General features: G+C 53.8%; 1 protein-coding gene across 2 annotated transcripts; it reads right to left on the bottom strand.

The window, feature by feature from the left end:
• Positions 1-527: 527 nt before the first annotated feature.
• CABP1 (calcium binding protein 1) lies at positions 528-21,403 on the bottom strand. 2 transcript variants are annotated; one of them, XM_047698208.1, is made up of 7 exons: positions 13,436-19,041; positions 8,649-8,828; positions 5,915-5,945; positions 5,485-5,628; positions 4,381-4,490; positions 3,992-4,139; positions 528-980 (listed from the first exon to the last, which is right to left on the bottom strand). In XM_047698208.1, the coding sequence occupies exons 1-7, from the start codon at positions 13,478-13,480 to the stop codon at positions 955-957; spliced, it is 684 nt and encodes a 227-aa protein (XP_047554164.1). In that variant the 5' UTR covers positions 13,481-19,041; the 3' UTR covers positions 528-954. The 2 variants fall into 2 exon arrangements, with proteins under 2 accessions (XP_047554164.1, XP_047554162.1); XM_047698206.1 differs by lacking the exons at positions 8,649-8,828; positions 13,436-19,041 and adding an exon at positions 20,724-21,403.
• Positions 21,404-23,009: the final 1,606 nt, after the last annotated feature.

Raw genomic sequence — 23,009 nt, 5'->3', positions numbered from 1 at the left:
GCTGTTAGGACATCTGTTTCGCACACACCCTGGGATTTCCTCCGTGGCAAACACCTTGTCATCGCTTCCTCAGGAAAGCCTCTGCTGACCTCCCCAGAGGATGCCAGGCCTCCTTTTTAGAGCCGACTACAGGTCCCTGCATTTTTCCCTCAGAAAAGCATCACAATTTGACCCATGTATTGAATTACTTCGTGTCTGTCTTCCCGCCAGGCCGGAAGCTCCAGGAAGACAGGAAGTGGGCAGACCCTGCTGGACGCTCACCCGGGATCTATTCTCCTTTTCTTAGAGAGCCTGACTTTGCTTGGGGCAGCTGGGTACCCAGCCGGATCACTAGCTCCCCCAGGCTCCCCTCCAGTTAGAGAGGTACGGAGGCTCTGGCTTCGGAGATGACAATGGGTCCCTAACAGTGCTCAGTAAATGCACGCTGAATGCAGGACTATGGGCCGGCTCTGGGCTCAGAGTTGGCACTCAGGAAATACGCATCGTCTGACCAGACCCAAGAAGCAAAAGACCCCCACAGCTGCCCTTGCCTTGGAAATACTTTTATTGGTTCTGAGAGAACAGGGCTGTGGCGAGCTGGGACGGGCACAGAGCGAAGGAGGGCGGCGAGAGGCTTTGCCCCGGGGCAGACATGCTGTGTGGGGGCTGCTGGCGGGCTCCCTGGCCCGCCCCGCCAGCAGCGGCTGGGTCCATGGCACTTGGCACCCGGCGTCACCTCTGCCGGCTTGGCACAGTGGCCTCCTCGGCGGGCGCCCCCCCTTTCCAGTTGCAGGAGTTGTGAGTCTTTCACAGTGCGGAGGGGTGGGGGTCCGGGGTGGGCACCTCCCCGGGGTGCAGGCAGGCCCCGTCCGCCAGTCCATCCTGGGCTCTCAGCGGCTGCAGTGGGGTGAGGCGCGCTCCAGCTCCTCTTCTCCCACCGGGGAGCTTGGCAGTCCTGGAGGGGCCCTTGCGGCCTCAGCGGGACATCATCCGGACAAACTCTGCGAGGGCACAGGACCAGGTGGGGAGAAAACAGCAGAGTCATGCCCAGCTCAGGCTGCCCCTTCCAAGTCTTCTCCGGATCCGAGCCCCCCATCCCACCATCACCACTGCCCCGCTGGGCCCCTCCAGCCATTCAGCTTCTTCCAATCCATCTTGTGCACAGCAGCTGGCGGGGGCCTGTCTCATCTACCTGGCCCCTCTGAAACCTCTCAGGGGCCCCCATGGGAAAATGTCCAATATCCTGTTGCTGGCCTCAAGGCCCTCCGTGCTGTGGCCCCAGCTGATGTCTCTCTCTCATAGTTCATTCCCCTCCAACCCCCCACCCCTGCCCCGCACTCCAACCAAGCCGATCTCTCTGTCAGGGGAGCTGGCACACTCACTCTCCCTCCACCTCTCAATTTGCCTACAACCTGTCTCTTCTCTCTCCTTTTCCTTTTAACTAGACTTGATTATTTGGAACAGTTTTACGTTCCCGGCAAAATGATGCAGAAAGTACAGAGTTCCCATTCACAGGGGGCATGCCCCACCCATGCGCAGCCTCCCCTACCATCATCACCCCGCACCAGAGAGGGACATGTGTTACAATCAATGAACTGACACGGATGTGTCATTACCCAGAGGCCACAGTAACACTCAGCTTCCCCCTCGATGCTGTCCATTCTGTGGGCTGGGGCAAATGCGTAAGGATGTGTATCCACCACTACAGGGTCCTACAGAACAGCCTCACGGCCCTAAAACTCCTCTGTGCTCCACCAGCTCAGCCCTCCCTCCCCCTAAACCCCTGGCAACCACTGATCTTTTCATCGTCTCCATAGTTTTGTCTTTTCGAGAATGTCATACAGTTGGAATCATGCACGATGTAGCCCTTTCAGATTGGCTTCTTTCACTTAGCGATATGCTCTTAAGATTTCTCCGTGTCTTTTCATGGTCTGATAGCTCATTTCTTTTTAGTGTGAATAATACTCCATTGTCACAGTTTATTATCCACTCACCAGCTGAAGGACACCTTGGTTACTTCCAGGTTTTGGCAACTGTAAATAAAGCTGCTATAAACATCCGTGTGCAGGTTTCCGTGTGGACGTAAGTTTCAGTTCATTTGGGTGAATATCCCTTCCTTCTTTTTCACCTGGTTGGTCCTACTCATCCCTTAGGGTTCTACTGATTTATAGCCCCCTCCAGGAAGCCTTCCTTAATACCCCCACCAGCTTGGCACAGATGCCTCCTCTGTGCCCCACAGCTTGCTGTATTTCCCCCAAAAAAGTATGCACTATACTGTTGGCTTCTGTTTTCCTTGCTGGTCTTGGGCTCCTCAAGGTGGATCTCGGCATATGGTAGGTGTACAATACAAGCTAGAAGAATAAACGGGAGATGCTGGGCTTGTACGGAAGGGCCATTGTCTGTTGGGGGGGCACTACCAGGACACAGGGTGACCTGGAATTTTCAGATCTGGTGGCAGCAAAGCCTCCTTTCCATGTAGCCACACTCTCTTCGAACTTGGAGTCTACTGCTCCTCAAGAAAGACACCCCAACCTTTGTGTTCTGGATACACTCACACTCCAGCGCATGCTTATCTTGACTTTCTGCTCAGAATGCCAGTTCCTGGAGTAGAGAGTCAATGTTTTACCATATTTTTGCCCTGCATCCAATAGTTGTCCTGAATGGCATCACGTAGTGTGACATAGGTGGTGGCTGAGATTCCAGACTTGACATAAGATCCAGCTCTGTGTCTTAATAGTGAGGCGATCTCAAGCAAGTCGTATGACTTCTCTGAGCCTCAGAGTCCTCCTCTGCATCATGAGGCAGTAAGAGTGCGATCCAGAGAGTTGTTGTGAGAATAAAATGGGATAATATATGGAAGTGTACTTAGTACAGTGACTGGTACATAATGTGGATACAATAAATGATAACTATTGGGGTTATTACTGATTTATTTATAAAAACACTTTTACTGAGCATTAACTATGCGCCAGGTCCTGAATTATGAGGAAATACAGAGATCAGAGATAAAATGTTCTTCTCTAGAAGTTCTGTCAAGAGGAGATACAGCTAGCACTTGAGGGACAGTATGAAGAACGAGAGTGAGCCTGAGGTGTTATAAAAGCCCAGGAAAGAGGAATTCAGCCTGGAACCAGTGAGGAAGTGCCAGAGGAAGACCCACTGCTGAGTCTTGAGGGGTTAAGAGAATTTAGTCCAGGTGAAGAACAGAATAAAAAGCATCCTGACCAAAAGGACAGAGCATCCAAACGAGAGCTTGGCAGGATCGTGGATCACAAGTGCTGGGGTTTGGCTTTAAGGTGGAGAGTGAGTGAAGGAACAGCAGGATCTGCGACAGGGGAGGTGAGCTGCGGCCAATCTCAGGGGGCCTGAGTGTCAGACTGAGGAACGGGGTGGTCCGAAAGTAGCTAGTGTGGATGGAAGCAGGAGTAGATGGACAGATAAATGCGTAGAGATGGATGGGGTCAGTAGACACAAGGATGGATGGATCGATCGATTGCTTGATCGATGAGAAGATGGATGTAGATGGGGAAATGACTACAGATAAATCAACAGAAGTGTGGGTAGAGGCATAGATGGTGGGTAGAGGCATAGAGATACGTGAATGTATGAACAGAGACACAGAAGTATAGATGTATGGACAGACAGATGTACATGGGTGAGTGGATACCTGGAAAAATGTACAGAAGAATGAACAGATGCATAGACAGATCTATAAATGCATGAATGAACGGTAGTATGGATAATTGTTTAGAGACAGATGACTGGATAGACACCTGGACACACGAAGAGATGGATGAATGAACATACGGAGAGAAAGATTTGGCAAGATGGACCAATGGATGGGGATAGGGAATGAATGGGAAGGTGGATTACAGGGATTCGTGGATGGAGGAGTAAGAGAATGGAAGGGTAGGAGCATGGACAGTTGGAATCATGATGGATACACAGCTGGGAGTCTCCATGGATCATCACTACTGCCTTGGCTTATCTTCCATATTCAAGCCCCACCTACCTTCAAAGTCTACTCGTCCATCCCCATTGAGGTCCACGTCTCGGATAATTTCCTCTATGTCTCGGTGTCCCACCTGATGACCCAGGAGTTTCCTCATGGCCTCTCGCAACTCACTGGTGCTTATCTCCCCATCACCATTGGTATCAAACTAGAGAGGGCAGAGAGGAGAGAGGAATAGCTACAAGGTGGGGAATGTAGAATCAGATCCCAATGTTGGGCTCCTTTTCCAGCCTCGTTGTCCCCCCCCCCTTCCCCCAAAGACCCTTCTCTGTCCAAGCTCCTTCCCCTAGAATGTGATCCAGGGCTTGGATTTCTCTTGAAGTAACCATGCTGGAGTTGGAATTCTAACAACCCCTGCACCCCTGGCCTGTCCAGTGCCCATTACTCACCTCTCGGAAAGCATCTCGCAGTTCCTTCACTCCAATCATATCTGCTGTTTCTGCCAGAAGTTTAGGTCCCATTAGTTCTACGAAGTCATCAAAATCCACATGGCCACCCACTGGAGACAGAGGAAAGGGCTACATTATCCATCCAACCACTCCCCATGTCTAAGCAATGGAAGGCTCTGTGAACCCCTCCTTGACCTATCTAGTGCCAAGTCCAGGGTACAACCAAAGGCCAAATGAGGACAGAGAGGTGACCATGGACAGGTGGTCTGTCAAAGAATGGCTCAGGGAGTGGCCAGGGTTAGGCCAAGGAAAGCAGTCAGGAGGTATACAGAGGTAGATACAGATGAAAGAAACAAACACTGGGGTAGAGAGAAGGGCAAAGAATTTCAGAGACAGAGAGCCAAAGACACACAAACAGAAAGGCAGAGAAAGGAGAAGTTAGGAGCACCTGGTCCACTTGTCCCAAGCTTTACTCTTGTTGTGCCAATGGAAAGTCAACTCCAAGAACCCCCAGCAGGTAGGAGTGCTGGAGAACTGACTCTCCCCCACCCACAACATCTTTCAGCCAGTGACTTCATACCTGGCTGGGGAGGTGAGGGCCCTAAGTTCAGGGCATGCACGCTGCACGGACTCCGGGAGCTTCCTAGCAAACCAGACTTGGCACTCGCCCTGCTAGCCGGCTTGAGAGACCACTTCCTGTGGCCTCCATCAATTCATGGTCTCACCTCCCTGCTCCCTCCTGACGCTTCCCTTCACCCTCACGTAAATTGCTCGCACTCAAACCCTTGCTTCTGGGAGAACCCACACTGAGACAGAGAGCAATACAGGAGAATAATAGAGGAATAATATGCCTTCTGCTTAACAGTCCCCGTGTGCCGCCCACATGTGGGACTGTTTGGCAGATATGCCCTCACAGACTTCCTGTGCTCCTCTCATTTTACAGTTTACACCTGAGAAAAGAGGCTCAGAGAGGCTAAGTGGTTTGCCCCAGGTCACAGAGCCCAGAAGAGATGGGCCCAGAACCGAGCCATGGGCCCGTGTGACTGCAGAGGATAGGGATGGCGGGGACAGGAAGGGAAGGAGGTGCACCGTGGAGGGACTCACGGTTCATGTTGATCTGCTGGGATAGCTCAATGAGCTCCATCTCGGTGGGCATGTAGCCCATGGTCCGCATGCAGTTGCCCAGGTCCCGACAGTTGATGTAGCCGTCCTTATCCTTGTCAAATTCTCGGAAGGCCTCTCGGAGCTCTGAACAAAAGAATAAAAATGGGCGTGGTTGAACGAAAGAAGAAAAGTGGGACCCGCAGAGCCTCCGGGCAGAGGTGGCCTGAGCGCCCACCGGCCAGGACAGCCAGACCCTGGAGCCGCTGGGACTTCCCTGCTCTGACCCCTGGCCCTGTAGAGAATGCCCAGCCCTGGATCAGGCCACGTCCCCAGGAGGCCAAGGTGTCTCTGCTTCTCTTCACAGCAATCTCCCTTCCCTCACCTTTCTGGACTGCTGAGCAACCCTTTCGCCTTAGGGGCTGGGTCTTACCTTCAATTTCCTCTGGCCGCAGTGATCTGTCCTGAAACAAAAGAACATGTTCTGTTAGCAGCTGTGAGGTGCCTGGACATCACAAAATGCCCAACCTGGGGACCATCCAAGCGACAGCAACCACCGGGTGGGGAGAGTGCCTGGACCATGTCTTTGAGGGAGAAAAGTACAGCCCCACATCTCCCACAGACACAGGAGATACCCAGGGACCCCAGAGCCCCATCTGTGTTCCCATTCCAGACACAAGAATGTTGTCAGGGAACAGAGTTGGTCTGGAGGCAAAAACCTGTAAATAAAGCAGGGTGGGCGGGTTGTTGTGGTCACAAAAGAGACAAAGTCTGCAAGATAACGGGAGAAGGGCTGGAGGGACAGAAAGCTGGGACCAGACAGGATGCCCGTGAGAGAGGAAAAGGAGGAGGAGGAGCCACAGGTGTGGAGGCAGAATTAGGGCTGTGCCCTGCCTCTTGGGCATGGCCCACCTTCTCCAACCTGACCCCCATCCTACACCTTGCCCCGTACTGGGACACAGCATAGGACCCTGGGGGCTGCCAGGGCCGGTGGCTGCCACCGGGGTCCAAAGCACACATCTCCAGCTTCGAGCCGTGCCTAGGTCTCCTTGGGGACTCCAGGAAGCCCTGGGTCTAGGCATCTGAACAGATGGCAGAAAAGTCTCCAAAGAGCAGCCCGGAGGATGCCCCCGGGGTAGGCTCTGGCTGGTGAGGTGCCAGCTACCCCAGGCCTTCCCAGGAGGCAGGCAGACTAGCATGAGCTGCATGCCTACCAGCAGGACCTGTTCTGTAGGCTCCAAAACTGGTGCCCAGGGCTCATCCGTCCCACGCGTCACAGCTCTATGACTTTGGGTGGGAGGGTGTGCCCGGCTGAGGAAGCACATGCCAGCTGGGGGCACACCTATCGTGAACATAGACACACAGGCGGGCCCCGGGCAAGCCTGAGGCATCTCAGCTGTGCACACAGGCAGACCCTGACCTTGACCCAACAGGGTCAAGGCAGGCAAGAGACAACTTCTGCCCACCCATTGTAAACTGGCCCCAGAGCAAGAGATGCCAGCTCCGGAAACTCTCAGAATCTTCCAGAAAGGGGCCACTGAGGGACGCCTGGGTGGCTAGGTCAGTTAAGCTTCTGCCTTTGGCTCCGGTCATGATCCCAGGGTCCTGGGATCAAGTCCTGCATCAGGCTCCTTGCTCAGTAGGGAGCCTGCTTCTCCCTCTGCCTGCTGCTCCCCCTGCTTGTTCTCTCCCTCTCTGACAAGTAAATAAAACATTTTTAAAAGGAGGGGGGGTCTGATGAGCAACATCTTGGGTGGCCAAAAAGGATGGTTTTTGCAATGCCCCAGACCCCCAGCAAGTGAAGTGAGCAAGTACACAAGAGTATGCGTGCACACACCCTAGGACAAGTCATCAGACCTGAGTCCTTTCCCACCCTTCAAGCCTCAAGCCACCTCCCACTTACTCTAAGACCTGGCTCTGCAGGACTGGAGAAGAGCAGGTGCTGCTGACCCCCACTGCAGCCCCCTCCCCTTCTTGCATAGCCGGAGCCAGGGAGCAGGAAAGCCTTGCTCCGTGTGCCTCTGGCAGAGCTGTTCCGGTAGAGTCCGGGCGGCTGGCCCTTGGATCGCCCACTCCCCTCATGGAGCAGTGGGGGTATGTGCAGTAGAGCTGGGGATGCCCATCAGTGTGACAGGGAAACCATGAGCACCATTCCCAGGGGTCAGATGGGAAGAGCGCACATGCACACTCCTTTCTCCCCAACATCTGTGGTCTGGGAGAAGAGGTTGACCTCTGGAGTCAAACACAAGTTCAAAGTCCAGATCTGATACTTCCTAGCTGTGGGGCCTTGGGCAGGTCACTTGAGCTCTGAGCCACAGTCTCCTCATCTGTAAAATAGGTTAATGCCAGTACCCATGTCACAGGGCCTTTGAGAGCATCCCAGGAGACAAGATATGTAAAGCGTGTCACATGCGGCATTCAGTAAGTAAACCTGCAAATGTTTGTGTCTGTAACAACATCATTATGACCCTCCTCCCTGTGACTGTTCAGACATCTGGAAGAGGCTGCCCGGACATAGTAGCCACGTGTGGCTATTGAGATTGGAACCAGAAAGCAATGAAATGAACAATTCACTCAAATTGCAATAGCCACGTTTCAAGTGCTCAATAGCCATATGTACGTGGTGGCTACTGTACTGGGCCACACAGATCATAGACTGTTTCCCCCACTGTAGGAAGTTCTCCTGGACAGGCCTGTGTACTCAGTACTGCTGTTAAGAGAACAGGAAGCCTTGGAGTCAGACTCCCCAGAGTCAGATCACCCACTAATTGTTATCCTGAGCGTGTTTGCCTCTCCAACTCATTTTCCTCATCTGTAAAATGGGGATGATAATAGGACTTACCTCTCGGAGTTGCTCTGAACCTTACAAGAGGCAATGCAAAGCTCTTAGCACAGAGCCTCGCACAGAGTATGTGCTCAAAAAACCAAGCAAGCAATAAAACAGAGAATGTCACCTGTTCGTTACTTCTTGCCAGTGGACGTGGACTCACCAGTGCTTTGCAACCATGGGTGGGAAATTTTGGGGGGCGGGTTCGCAAGTTGAGGGCTTAGGAACTATCCATGAGGGCACACGCTTTGTTGCGGACAGAGCCCCTCTTCTTCCCAGCACCTCCTCACGCCCTCTGAAGCCAAGCTCAGTGCGGCTCCACAGGGGCCAACTTACGTACAGGCTGCCTGTTCTCAGCGAAGCCCTTGCGCAGGAAAATGCAGGCAGGGCCCAGCAGGTTGTGCATGACGGCGCAGTTCTGGGCCAGCATCAGGAGCGGTCCCGGGAGCTCACTGCTGGCTGCAAGCCCCTCCTCACTCGTCTGCACCACCACGTAGCTGCTCTTCTCCTCCTGGCGCATCTTCAGCCAGCACCCAGCAAATACAAAAGAGAGGCAGGGGTCACCGCCTTGTCTCACTGGCCCTCCTGGCCTCAGCCTGGCTCCAGGTCCTAGAAGGCGCTCTCCTCAGGAGGAGACCCTTGAGAGTCAAACAGCGGGGTTCAGAGAGCTCTCAGGATACACAGGAGGCAGGAGTCAAATCAGTTCAACAGATGGAGTCTCATCCTTGACTGCCACAGACACTCCGGGGAGAGCTGGGGGTGACACCTGTTGTGTGGCACATGGGCACACACATGCTCACGACACACACACGCACAGGATCACATGCTCACATGCACATGGAAGCTTACAGAGAGAAGCGGGTGGAGGAGGGCTTCTGCTCCAGCCAATGGGAAGTGCTCACTCAGAGACTAATGAGTACAGGCCATGGCCAAGATGCTCTTGAACAGATTTGCTGCCCTGCCCCCACTGGACCCCACTGGACACAGTGAGGACAGTCCGAGCTGGGACCACGCAGAGCAGGCTCACGTAGGCTGCTGGACTGACAGGCGCCAACACAGGGGCCTCGCTGATGGAACCAAGTAGGCAGGAGAAGAGGGCAAAATGGAGGCTGTCAGTCCCCTCTGAAGGGGCAGCGCTATTTAACTCAGTCCAATGTTTCCTTCTGATTTAAAGCACTGGCTGGGCCAGGCAAAGCCCATCTGTGGGTCACATTCTTCCCAGTTTGCAGCCTCAAGACTAGACACTATCTGCCCCCAGCAGCTCTCCTTCTTCCTCCTCCCGTCTATCTCTGGCTCTCCGCCCAGCTTGCCCGACCTCTAGAGGCTTAGGCAAGGGCCCTCTCTGCTTACCGAATATAGCTGTGCTCCCAGGCCCTGGCCCTCCCCTCCTCCTCTGTAATGGTTCCCATGCAGCTATAAAAAGTCAGCACTGCTCACAGACCGTCCCCTTAGGACAACTGCAGCATCGAGATACAACATTCTATTCCACGCTGGCCTCCCCAGGATGCCCAAGGCCCCCCAGCATCTAGGACAGGGCACTCTGCCTTCCGTCCTGAGCTTGGATGCCTCCCTTCAGTGTGAGGATTTGGAGGCAAACCTTCCCAAGAAGAAACAGAGCAGCTAAACCTTGGAGGGCTGTCTTTGTCCTTGAACCCCAGAGCTGCAGACCCTACCCTTCCATCCTGCTGCCAGGACCCTCCAGCTCACAGAAGGTCATGCCCAGCAGAAGATCCTGTGACCGAGGGGGTAGCCTGTCCTCCCAGGCTGAGAAGAAGAACGCTCCCCACCAGCTTACCTCATCCTTCCCCTCCTCTTGTGCCTCTTCTCCTCAAAGACCCACACTCTGGGGCTACAGACTAGACTCCCTTCCAATTTCCTAAGCCTCTTCTAGGCCTAGAGAGGGAGGAGTAGTATCCTGGTTCAGACCCTAGGTGAAGGTCCTCAGTGCAAAGCCCAAGTTCGATGAATGCAATAAGGGTGGGTCTTCAGTGGTCTCAGAACCTGAGAGAGGTCAGAGAGACCAAGGGCCATTCTGGTTTGATGTCTAAAAGAGTTCGGAGCCTCGGTGACACTCGCACAGGCTTCCAGGACCCAGGCTAGAGCGAGGGCAGAACCAGAGAGACTTTCCCAACTGGGAGGCTGGCTAAGAGGAAGCCGGGGAGTAGAGAGTGGCTGGACCCCAAGAGGCAATCTCCCGAGATGTGTGTAGAGAATCAGCCTTTTCGCTTCTGGCTGAGTCTCACACACTTGGCTCAGAGCGAGCACAAGGCAGGAGGGAGGAGGTAGCAGGCAGCATAGAACTCTGAAAGGCCACTTAGTACACTGGCTTTGGTCTCCCAACAGTCTTGGGGACAAATTCTGGCTCTGCCGCTTCCTTGCTATGTGACCTTGGACAGGTAACTTCACCTCTCTGTGCTCTAGTTTCCTTCTCTGCCCAGCGGGGAACAACGTGGCCACTTGCGGGATTCTTGTGAGAAATAAGTGAGCTACTGCATAGTGCCTGGAGCGTGGTTAGAGCCGAACACATGGAGTTGCCATGGGAATGACAATGATGGTGATGACGATGGTAGAGATGCAACATGAGAGATGCTGGGAGCCAGAAGGCATTTACTGCTGGCTCCAGAGGAAGTGGGAGAATATTTGCCAATCAGGGAAGAACTGAGAAGGGATAGAGAAGAACGTGTTCCCACGAAGGAGGCACCAGTGGTGGCTGGGGAATTTCCACTGCGTCTCTTGATCATAATACCGCCTGGCACCAAGTTGCCTGGGGAGGCTGCTGTTCTTCCCCGGCCAGTGATGGCACCTGACAGCCTGGTCCTGCGCTATACAGAGCCCACAGCAGGCCACCTCTCCCCATTCCTGGCTCCCCGGTTACCACACTCAGAAGCCAAGTGGGCAGCAGCCCAGAGGCTGACAGTGTCTCCTGGCACCAAGGGGACATCTCCCGAGTGTAGCATGGCAACAAGAGGGGTCAGCTGGCCTCGTGACCCAACAGCTTTCTAACAATGCAAGCCAGCCAGGAGAAGACAGGTCAGAGCTCTCGCTCCCCAAAGGTATTCAAGGACGGGTTAAATGAGTAAGGGCTTGGCGAAGTGGGGGAGGGAATCACTGTGGTGAGTGGGAATCCAGATGACCTGTAAGGTCAGATGCCGGAATCTATGAAAAGCACTTCTGACAGCAGGAAAGAGAGAGGCAGCCCCTTAGGGAGGTTGAAATACAAATGGAATACCAGCTATGGGGTCACACAGACAAGCATTTCAACTCTCAACTCCGCGTCCACTGGGCTGTGTGGCGTTAGGAGAGCTCTTATCTCTTAAGTCCAGCTCCTTTCTGTAGAAATAGCCAGGAGAACTACTTGGTGGGAAAGAGCAAATGAGATCAGAGACGGCGGGTGTGTTGGAGCTGTCCAGAAGAAAGCAATTATTACCATCACAAACAAACACGACATTGAGTGCAATGTGCTTTACTGTCTTTTACCTTATCCCACCGACTTAAACAAAACCTCTCCTATTTTCCTTTTTCCTTCCACCCCTTCTCCGAACACCCAAGGTGGAAAAATTAGGACCATGATGTCGGTAACACTAGCTGACATTTACCGAGGACTCTGTTCCTGGCACTGTGCACAGCACTTTATCTGCTTCCACCCCCTTAGGAGGTAAATAATAGTAGTCCCACCTGGTGGTCTGGGGAATTGAGGCCCAGAGAGGTCAAGTAACTTGCCCAAGGTCACACAGCTGGAAAAGAAGGATCTGAGAAGTGCAGGTCTTAAGCACTCTGTGGGGTACGGGGGAGATGGGCGGGGTGGGGCAAAGGGACGCTGCCTGTTCTAAGTTCACCTCTTTAAGCTCCAGACAGAACTCCAGGGGAAACGCTTTCCCCCTGGTCCTCTAGACTAATTCAGGTCAGTTCCTGCTTCTCTGCAACAGCATGGAGGCCACCTGTGGTGCCAAAGGCTCCCCTAAGATGACAGATGATGTGGGTTGTATGCACAGAAGAAGCAGTCAACCCTCGGAAGGATCCAAGGGACCCATGAAGATTAAAGAAAATTTGATGTGAGCGGCTTAGCTAAACAAGGAAGACGATGAGCAGAAAAGCCCGGAATGTCCTAAATTAAAAAGACTATCGAACCGACCCAGGAGGTGGTACGGGGTTAGGGGCAGAGATGCCATTAGTTAACCTGAGACCTTGGGTAAGTCACTTTACCCCAGTGGTAATCAAATTCCTTGACTGGAAAACAACAGAACTAGAGGAAAACATTGCTATCTTTCCTTCTTCCTTTAAATAATATCCATGAGTTTCTTCTCCAGCTTGACTACAGAGAGCTAGAAACACAGGCAGAGCCTACTTGAAGCAAAACCGGATAGATGTAAGCCGAGCTTTGCATAAAAAATGTTTTGGAGGTGGTAATTTGCTTTCCAAAAGGAATTCTTGCAAAAGCATATTATCCTGGTGTATAAGCAATAATTCCACATCAAAAAGCAACTTACAGACACCTTTGCTCAACATCCTATTTCTCAGTGAAAACAATCCGGGGCTGTGAACCAGCCTGGTCCTAGTTGAGATTCTCTGACCGGATTCAGGAATTACTGAGGGTAGGAGGACATATCCCAGTAGCAATGGGATCTACTTCAAGACCCACAAATCAGAAGGCTTAGAGACCACCACAGAGAAGACCAGAGACTCTCAAAGAGGTGAATGACACCCGCCCCCGCCCCCGCCCCCGCCCGCTGCCACCCTACAGCTGGGAAGGAGCGCGGCAGGGTCAAAAGCCCAGATCAACTGTCTTCCTTTCCAGCAGCCCCAAGGGGGTCCACCCACTCACATTCTATGGACCTGTGCTTGTCATTTTATGGCCCAGGAACTACCTGGTTTCTTTCCTAAATCATATGCTAACTCCCAAACACAGCCCCCCATGTAGCTATAAGTCCCAACTTAAGCTCAGAGCCTGAGACACAGAAAACCGGGGGGATTGGAGGGAATCTGGAGGTGGGAACAGGGACACAGCTCTCGACAAAACCCGTGAAAAGGATACCAAGCTTCAGATGCCCACCCCCTCCATCCCCAACTGGGACAGATGGCAATATGCCCCCTTCCCCTGCCCCTGTCTTGGGAACTCCAGAAACATACCTTCCTTGAGAGATTTCTCAGTGGAGACTTGACACAGTTGCCCATCCTAAGCTGAAGCAGCCTCTCTCAGGATCCCCCGGTCCATGAAGGAGGCTCCTGGGGACTAAGAGACCTTAGTCCCTGTCACGGCCAACCCCAGCCTCTTTCTGCCTGCGCAGCTCTTCCTCCTGGCCCGTTCTGAGCCCTCTCTCTTGCGCGCGTGCTCTCTTACTCGTCTGCCTGCTCCTGCTCTCTGATTTTTTTTTTTTTTTTTTTTTTTTTTTTTTTTTTTGTGGATTGTATGTGTGTTTGTGTGTCTGGGTTTAACTTTCTGGACACTTTCTTAAGGAGATGAAGGCAGGAGGGGAAGAGTACAGGGCACAGAGAAAATCGCCTGGGGAGCTGATGGCAGAGGGCAGCAAGCTGGGGAAGGCTGCCGGATCATCTACATCAGATTAGAGCTCAGTCCTCTCTCCGGTTCATTTCCCTTCCCTCAGCCCCTCCTCTCTTGCTGCCAAATCTGCAGGGAGATTGGTTCAGGGAGGGGGACCCAGAATGGCAGCTGCAGCTGGGAATGAGGCCAGCAGACCCAGAAGGAGAAGCAGGCTAGTTTGGGCCACCAAAGCCAGGTTGCCTTCCAGCTCCCAGCCTTGTATGTGCATACACACACACACACACACACACACACACACACACACATCTGCGTACAAACATGCATAAGCAAGCACTCAGGGACAGACACACATCCTAACTGCCCGCTGGCAATTGCAGCTGGATTGAGAGCAGGCAGTTCCAGTTGAGGGCCTGGAAGATCTTGTGACATCCCCATCACGCTCCATTTTTCACACTTGCTTCGTCACTGAAATGGGATGAGGCTTCGGGGCTGGAAGAAGCACAAGCTGAGCCAACAGCGGCGAGCAGATCCTTCTGCTCCCTTTGCTACTCGGGGTCTCTCCAACCCAAGAGAAACCAAAAGATGGCGATGAGGGGGCCTGATGGAGGTAGTGCTGGTGTGACAGAGGGCTGCCAACCTTCAACAATCCTCTGCCCAATCCTGAGCGAGGATCTTTCAAGGCTTCCTTGCTCCGCAAAGCTGAGAGGCCGCCCTTTGCAAAGTGGTCTTCAAGGTCCCACGACTGGAACTTTTTAGGTGAGTGGCTCTTCCTCGTCCCTCTTGGTTCTAGGTCTGATGAGAACTCATCTTCAGCCTCAGGTGTCACACCCAAGACCTACAGCCAGAGCCAGATGACCCAGGAGTGGAGGTGTCCCTGTTTCCCGGCAGCCAGCTTCTCCCAGCAGGGGGCGCCAGAGAGGGCATGGGAAGCCGAACTCTCCCCGCCCCTGATAGAACAGTCCTCGCGTGCAGCGCTGAGAGAGTTTTCAGTACGGAGAGGCTGCTTTTCCACGGACTTTTTGTCCAGCTTTGGTGCCTGGTCAGAAGCTCCACTAGGGGAGTGGGTGGGCGCTGCCCAGAAGGTACCACAGGCTCCCCGCTCCCAGAGAGCCGTGGGAGGAAGTCCCTGGATAGCTCTTGACGTCTGTTCTGCTGCTGACGATGGAACGGTTTCATCAGGGGAGTTACTCAGCAGCCTTGTTTGGACCAAACCTCCAGGGGAGGTGCGAGAAGGAGGGGCAGCCCCTGAGGACAGAGGGAGGAGCCTGGGGTGGTGCTGACGCCCAAAGGGCAGGAAAGACACTGGGGAGATGAAACTGAAGAGTGAGCAGCTAATATAAGTGCCTTCTCCAAAGATGTGTTCCTCCACAAGGGAGCATGAACCAGACTCTCTGCGGGACCCGGGGGTCAGAGTCATGAGACTCAGATGCGTGAGAAGGGACAGCAAGCCTGGGGTTAAATCCTGGCTCTGTCACCAGCTTCTGACTTCTCACATTCCAGAGCTTCTGTTTCCTTGCCTGGAAAAGGGGGTTTCCCCTTATCTTGCTTATAAAGCAAATGTGGGCATGTACCTGGCGCACGATAAATACTCATGAGTAATTCTTAAAATGGAAAAAAGAAGTATCGTTTGTCCAGTTACATATGGGCCAGGCACTGTGCCTGGCTCCGGGAATGCTGTGGGGAGCAAGATAGGCATGGCCCCGGCTTTCAGGGGGCTTACATTCCAGCAGGCAGGCAAGAGCTGTTAAAGAGTTATGAATGCACTTACTGAATCAAGTTTCAGGTAAATGCTATGAAGGCGGAAGGAAACACAAAACCTCCAAGAACGTGAGACAGAAGATTGTGACTCAGTCTGTAGGGGATCGGAAAGACTTGGAGGTCAAGCCTAGGAAACCAGCCATCTGCAGACTCTTGACAAGCTGGGACTCACCAGGGACCCCAGAGGGAAGTCGGATTAGGTTCCAGATACAAACCCAATTCATATTAACTACCTGGGCAGACATATGGAAAGGCAGCACAGTGTCAAGCGGAGAGTCTCAGTGCCAGCGGCAGGTGACTCTGATTTAATAGCTGCAGGTGAACTCTGGACATGGGTGGTGGTTAGTTCTCTGGGTTATTCTAATCTGCAGCCAGTGTTGAGAACCACAGACACGATGCTAAGAGCCTGCAATGCAGGGGTAGACAGACCTGGGTTCAAATTTTGCCCTGCTGTCTAACAAGCTCTATGACCTTGAGGACTTGTGAATCTCTCTGTGCCTCAGTTTCTTTATTAAATGGGTACACTAATAACCCTTCCCTCCTAGGGCTGTTGTGAGGAGTTAATGAGATAATACACACAAAGGGCTTGGGCACAGTGCCAGCCACCTAGAAGGTGCCCCTTTCGGCCCAGCATTGGTCTTAAAGGGCCAGCTGCTCCCACCTCTCCATACTCAGCTGAACACCCACTCCTTCAGACCTGGTGACTCCTGCCCCCTGCAGGCCAGCCCCAATCACAGCACCCGCTTGCCGACCTTGGAATATGCCTGTCCTTGGAAGCAGGAGACAGGAAACAGCAAAACCAGAACCCCATGGAAAAGTCATGCACTTTGAATAAATCCCACCCTTCTTTACAGGGAAGGATGCTGACCCTAGCTTAGGCTGAAGGCAGCAAGGGACTCAGGGATTCAAACTCCGAGCTTCCCTTAAACTGGGCAGGTCAGGCCGAGGTGGTCCTGAGTGACAGGGATAACTGCGATCTGGAAGAAACAGGTGGCTTAACCTTTAGCAGGCATTTTTTTAAAAGGGCTGAATGGTAGGGGCTTCTCTAAGGAGCAAAGCACATCACATAGCCCCACCTTCCTGTCACTCATCAATGTGGCAGCAGCCCCTGGGCCTCCGGAAGCCTATACGTCAAGTTCTGGAATGGAATAATAGGATCAGAGGGATGAGAAGGATAAACCCGGTGCTGATTATTCCTGATTAGGAGGGAGGCTGGCCTCCAGCCCTGATCAGTTCTATCACCAGTCTTCAAACTTAGATGACGCCCACGGTGAACACACTCAGGGAAAGCTGGGTCGTAACCTAAGAGGTGCTTTGTGGATGCTTCTGACAAATAGTAACCACTCTCAGGTGACTTCCCACCTAACCGGCTCTTTAGAGATCACAGTCCTGTCATTTACTTACTGTGTGGCCTTTAGACAATCCACTTCCCCCCTCTTGACACTGTCTCCTCATCTCTAACATGGAGGGTGAGAATGCCAACCTTCACGGGTGGCTGAGAAGATACTAGGGCAATTGTTCAATGAGGTGTCGTCTGAGGTCTCAAGCACCCTTTTTGCTTCCCCCAGACAGCCAGAGGCGAACGCAGCTGTCCTGGAGGACTCTGCAGGATTGATATCAACCCCAAACTGACCTCTTTACCCTTCCCCAGGCCCCAGGGGAAAGGCAATAGGGGCTTCTCACCCAAATAGGGGGAGACTTGGCAAGGAGAGAGTGAATAATATACACAGCCCTCATCCTAGGAACACAGGCTTAGTATGATAGAATCTATTAGGACCAAACTCATGTCTTTCTCCCTCATCTAAGCTATAGGAATTAAGACATCTCCACAGACCAGAGGTTAGAGATACTCGTCATTCATTCACCTATTAGATACTGTGATCGTGTTATGTGCAAAGCAGCTTGGGAATTGGGCTAGTCTATTCAAATCGGGAGAGATGTCTCTAGAGCTAGAAAAAGGTGAAGGATGGGACAGAGATGTGGGTTTTATACACATATGCCTCTTCTACAGGGGCTGTTTCTTCTCTAGCTTAGAGTAAGGAGCAGAAAAACTGCTCTTAAAATAGTTTTACAAGTCCCAATGCCAAGAGTTGCCCCAAATCATGCCTATTCTGAGTTAATGTCTGATGCCACATCTCTCTAGGCTGCTAGGTGACATGTCCTGAGCTGGCCATGCAGAGGGTACTAGGGAAGGTCCCTTGTCATTCAGCTCCTTCCTTTAATGGCCTTTCTCACCTGGCTCAGAGAGAGCTTTCAAAGTAACTTACACAGGTCCATATTCAGTCACTCTATTAATAATATTAATGAAGGCTGCCCTTTTTTCCAGAACCTACTGGACCCAGACCATTTGACATAGTTAATCTTGTGTGGCCCTCGTCAATAGCTCTGCAAGGTAGTTTTTGTCAATCTCATTTCTGGATGAACAAACCCAGACCAGAAAAAGAGAGAGAGAGGGAAGAGGCCCAAGGTCACAGCAATGGGAAATGACAGCACTGGGATTGGAACCTACAACTCTACTTTCTCCCAAGCTACCATGTTATGACTTCAACTCAAAACCACACCATCTGCCTGCAGGCAGTAAGTGTGCTCTGGGAGGTCACTGAAAGGATCTTAATTTCTGTTCCCCCTACTATGGGAGTCTATCTTGGTCCCTTCAGTGTCACTTTGAGCACTAGCTCTCCTTGACCACATTACAAATGGAAAGAAGGTCCTGGACAGCACTTGGTAGTTAATCAACAATAACAATGACAACAACAACAACAACAATAATAACTAATATCGATGGAGCCCTTGCTTTGGACCATGCACTGGCCAAAATCTGTATATACCTCCATGTCCCATTTAATTCCCCCAAAACCCAGTGAGGTACTATGATTTTCCCTATTTTGCAAATAAAGAAACAGAAGCTTAATGAGGTTAAGCAATTCACTTAAGATTAAAAAAAAAAAAAAAAAGACCTTGCGAGACATGAGAAATAGACCTCCCCAGGACTGTTTTGCCTTACACAGATTTCTATCTGATGGTTTCCGTATTCCTAATCCCATGTCCCTTTTCTTGGTCCTGGCCCAGTCTCTAAGAACAGAAATCTCAGTGCAGAGAAGGGAAGGAAAGACAAATTCCCCTCTGTCTCAGGAGACCAGAGACTCTGACCCAAAAGTCTCAGGCTGGGTTGTCATTGCTGTTCAACCAGATGCCTTAGAGCTGTCAGCAGGAAGCCCAAACCCAACGTGCTGAGCTTTACAGAAAAAGTCTGCAGCTCCAGAGACCAGAGCTTCCAGAGGGAGGTGGTAAATATTTGATGGGACCTTCCAGCTCTTCCTGACTCAGGTGACCCTGGTGACATTTCAGAACACTGGACTGGAGGACAGTCTTCATTAATGACTAAGAAAGCAAAAGGAGGAAGAAAACCAGGTAGCTGAAATGCTCTGAACTCACAAAGGGCCCAGGCAGGCAAATTCTGTTAAGACTGGAAAAAGAAGAGCCTCTTTTTCTAGGAACGAAGTCATGTTAGCAACAAAATGAATAACCAGAAAGTGAGTGATTCTGTGTGAGTGACTCCCCCCTTACAAACTGCTAGACTATAAGCTCCCAATAGCCAGAAGCCCATCTGTCTTTTTCACTGGTGTCTCCCTCATGTCCCACAAATGCCTGGGCAAAGTAGGTGCCCCCAAATATCTGATACACGTTTGACCAGATGTCACCAATTCCACAACCCAGACCCGCTCCACAGACCCCCGCCCAGACACCTGATGCCTCCTACCTCGTACATAAGCCACCTCCGTGAACTTCCAGCACGACACGTCACTGCGCTAACGCCCAAAGCTCTACCTCCACATCTCTACTCTGGAGAACGGCTTCCAGCTAACTCTGCTAACGAGGGCTCCCCACAGGAACAAAGCCGCACACCGCTGCCCTGTCACACCGCACAGCAGCCCCACGCAACCCGAATCCACGTGCAGCTCCTTCATGTCAGACCTCCACCGGCCTCTGCCGCCACGGAGTAGTATTTTGAAAAGGGATGTGCAGATCTGAAGCAGAACACACATGGCCTCCTTGGAATCCTGACCCTGCATGGCAAGCCAGGAGCCTCAAACGGCTTCCCTACACTACATCCTAGCACAGAAATGCTCAGAGTCCCCTCTTCCTCCACACACCACGCAAACTCTGCCATCAGACCTCTGCATTACTCCGTCCTCGGCTGCCGCAGAACGGCCTCAACCTGTGCCAATGAGTCTGAATTAATTATGGGCTCGGAACTAGAGGCAACCCTGGCTTTGCTCAGGAGTTCACAGCTTCCTTTCGGCAAACCTCCCTCCCCAACAGCACACCCCAAAGTGGATTAGACCTGGATGAGAGGACAGAAGCTCAGCTTTCCAGGACTCTTGAGAGAAAGGCCTAGAGGAAAGAGAGTAGCCACTGGTGACCCCTTAGTGACTTTTCTGACCCTAGAATGCATATCGACTCAGGCGAGGCTGTTATTATTCCACGTCCTGCGACCTGACACCTGCCCAACCGCCATCCTAGTGACATCCCTGGAGTGACAACCTCCTTAAAACACCCCCGAAGTACCGATTTGAGCCACGGCTCTGTGTAGCCCTTCCTTGCCTACCCAGATGTCTCTCTTTTCTCATATTTTTGAGTCTCCATCTAGCTCTCCTAACTTTTCCCAGATCTCTGGGGCCACCACAGCCCATGACTAGCGTCCCCCATCCCCAAGCAAGGCTGCGTGCCCTGAGGTAGTCATTCTTATGCCCCAGACTCCAAAACCCTTGCTCCTTTGGGTCGCTCACTGGCAGTCTTGACAAGAGACCAAAGAAGTGGATTTGGCGCCACCTGCTCCGAGCGCCCCTGCTGACCCCTGCAAGTCTCCGGACGGTTTGCGGCGGTCGTTCCCTTCCAAGACTGGCCCGTTCTGACGGGTGGAGGGCGGCGAGACGCTGGTGCCTCGCCCAGAAGAGGCCCGGAGCGTGGACAGCGCACAGGGTGCTGAATCAGGCACGGGGGAGGAGGAGTGCCGGCCAGGGCGCAGGGCTGCGGAACGACTACAGGGAGCGTGACCGGGGGCCGCGGGCAGCGGGAGGAGGGCTGTGGGCGCGCAGCCGTGCCAGGGTCCCGAGCGCCTTTCCCGGGAGCGCGGGCGGGAGGCGCGGCCCTTACCTGGCCGAAGGCGGAGCTGAGCATGGGGCGCAGCTGGTGGAGGAACGGGTCTGCCTCGGACGCGGCGGCTGGAGCGGAGTCCCCGCGACCCGGGGCTCGCAGCGAGCCCCGGAGGCCAAGCGCCGGGGACAGCCCCCGTTCCTCCCCATCCCGCCCGCGGGCCGGCGGCAGCGGCGACGGCGGCGAAGGTCGGGACGCCGCGGCCGGCAGCGCCTCCCGGGGCCTGCAGTGCGCCTGGGGGAGCCCGCGCCTGCTCCCCCGCGCGCCCTCCTCTCGCGGTGCCGGCCGGCACAGGGGCCTCCGCGAACTGGGGTCCCCGGACGGCGGCGGCGTGCCCGGGCCGGTACCGGGCAGCCGGCGGCCAGGCAGCCCTGGCTCCCGGGCAGGGCCGTGGCGGGGAACCCGGCTGCCCCCGCTCGCCGCCTTCAGCAGCGACGTCTTGGACTCGCTTTTGGCGATGTGCGAGCTCATCGCGGCGGGGCCCGCGCTCGCATGGCCCGGCGGGGGCGGCGCGGTGCGGCGCGGCGCGGGGCCCCGGGCGGGCAGAGAGCGGGGCGCCCGGCGGGAGCCAAGCCCGAGGACGCGCTGGAGGCGGGCGCCGTCCCCCGGCCGCTTAAATGCGGCCCCGTCGCCGCCGCCCATGTGACAGCGCAGCCTCTACGCCCGGAGCCCCGAGCTTCCCGGCGGCTGGCGGTGCGGATCTGGGGGGGCCGCCGGCTGTCCCCGGAGAGCCCACCCCCGGCTCCTCGGCTGCCCAGGTACCGCTGCGCCCCGCCCCTTTCCCCGCCCCGTGCTCGAGGAGCCCCGCTTCCGGGCGGCCCCTGGCGGCGGAGGGGGCACTGCGGCGCCGCGCCGGGAGCGCTAGGGAAGGGGCTTGGCAAAAGGCCCCAAAGATGCCCGGACCTTGGTGGCCGGCAGTGCCCCTTAACACGCCGGGGAGACTCCCACAGTGACCCGGAGCCGCCGGAATCTCCAGAAATGCGGGCGGGGTGCACTCCCCAGGGGGTACAAGTTGGCAAGGAGGAGGTGCGGTAAACTGGCGACCTAAGGAGGAGGAAGGCACTCTATGACGGCACTACGTGCAGACACCGGAGCCAGGATGGCGTGGAAGGACACTGCTGGAAGGAGTGTCTAGGGAGTACTTCACCCACTCCAGCACGGTGGAGTGCGACCAGGATGACCCTGGTACAACAGCCAGAGAATTCTGTTTTCAAAACAGAAGAGAAGCCAGGTGGCATCTGTATAACCTGGACTTTGCAGGGCCTGGTGATCACCGAGTTTCAGGTAGGACCCATTTGCTGCCCCTCCAGCTGTTGTCCCCCCACACCTGCGCACCCCACCTCCTCCTCCTTCTAGATGTTAGAAAAATCCCTGCTCTCAGTGAGTAGCCCAGGAGTCACACAGGCCTGGTCTGAAACTCAGATCCTAGCTCTGCCACTTACCATCTTGGGTAAGTGTCACCAACCTCTCTGAACCTTGTTTTTCTCTTCTCTTAGATGCAGGTAACAACCCTAACCAACTCCTTGGTAACATCCAATGACACCATGCACGTAAAGGGCCCTGGCTGAGGACTTGAAACAGAGTACACAGGGAGCTGGTTAGTTCCCTTCCCTCTGCACCTCATGAGGCCCCATCTGCTACTCTTGTCTAGTAATGGGATACTTGAGATTTGACGGGGGTGGGGGGATGGGGTGTGAACCTCCCAGGCTCTCCCTGTTCTGGTCTCTGGTCCTGATGCCATCCATGCATGAGAACCGGGCAAATCTGGTCACCGCTTGGCCTCAAAAGGACAGATGGACAGATTGCCAATATGCTACACTTCGACCGTGCCAAGGGTGCTCACTGCCTCTTTTACATCTCCATATGCAAGGAATTAAGAACAACAAACAAAATGGGCCAGAAAAGCAACTGCCAGAGGCCAAAGTGAACAAGAGAAGTGTGGCAAATCTTTCCCAGCTCACCCAGAAGGGACCGAACTGTCGAATCAAAGCCACTCGGGTTCCTGAGGCACACACTAAGGCAGGCTGGGGTGCAGCAGCTGAGAAGCCCCACTGCAACATCTGCTCCAGTATGAAGGCTGTAGAGGGCCCACCCTCTCAGAGTTTGGGGTCAATGTCTTACCTGTTCCAGCCCTCAGAATAATAATCTGTGTTCAGTCAGCAAGTGTATATTCTGTATAAATCACAGGAGAGAAAATACCTTATCAGACTCCCTCAGGAGCGGACACGGGAGGCAGTGGGCAGAAGGGTATTCCAAGTCCATGCTGCGCCACTCTTGGTTGTCTTT

Source organism: Lutra lutra, chromosome 12 (assembly GCF_902655055.1).
Source record: "Lutra lutra chromosome 12, mLutLut1.2, whole genome shotgun sequence".
Classification (NCBI taxonomy): domain Eukaryota; kingdom Metazoa; phylum Chordata; class Mammalia; order Carnivora; family Mustelidae; genus Lutra; species Lutra lutra.
This window is presented reverse-complemented; position numbering and strand designations above follow the sequence as displayed.

Coding starts and splice junctions, on each gene's coding strand:
- CABP1 (XM_047698206.1), bottom strand. CDS start 21,365: ATGGGCGGCGGCGACGGGGCCGCATTTAAGCGGCCGGGGGACGGCGCC. Junction 5,946..20,723: donor TCAGCTCCGCCTTCGGCCAG/GTAAGGGCCGCG, acceptor CTTTTGTTTCAG/GACAGATCACTGCGGCCAGA. Junction 5,629..5,914: donor GCGGCCAGAGGAAATTGAAG/GTAAGACCCAGC, acceptor TCTTTTGTTCAG/AGCTCCGAGAGGCCTTCCGA.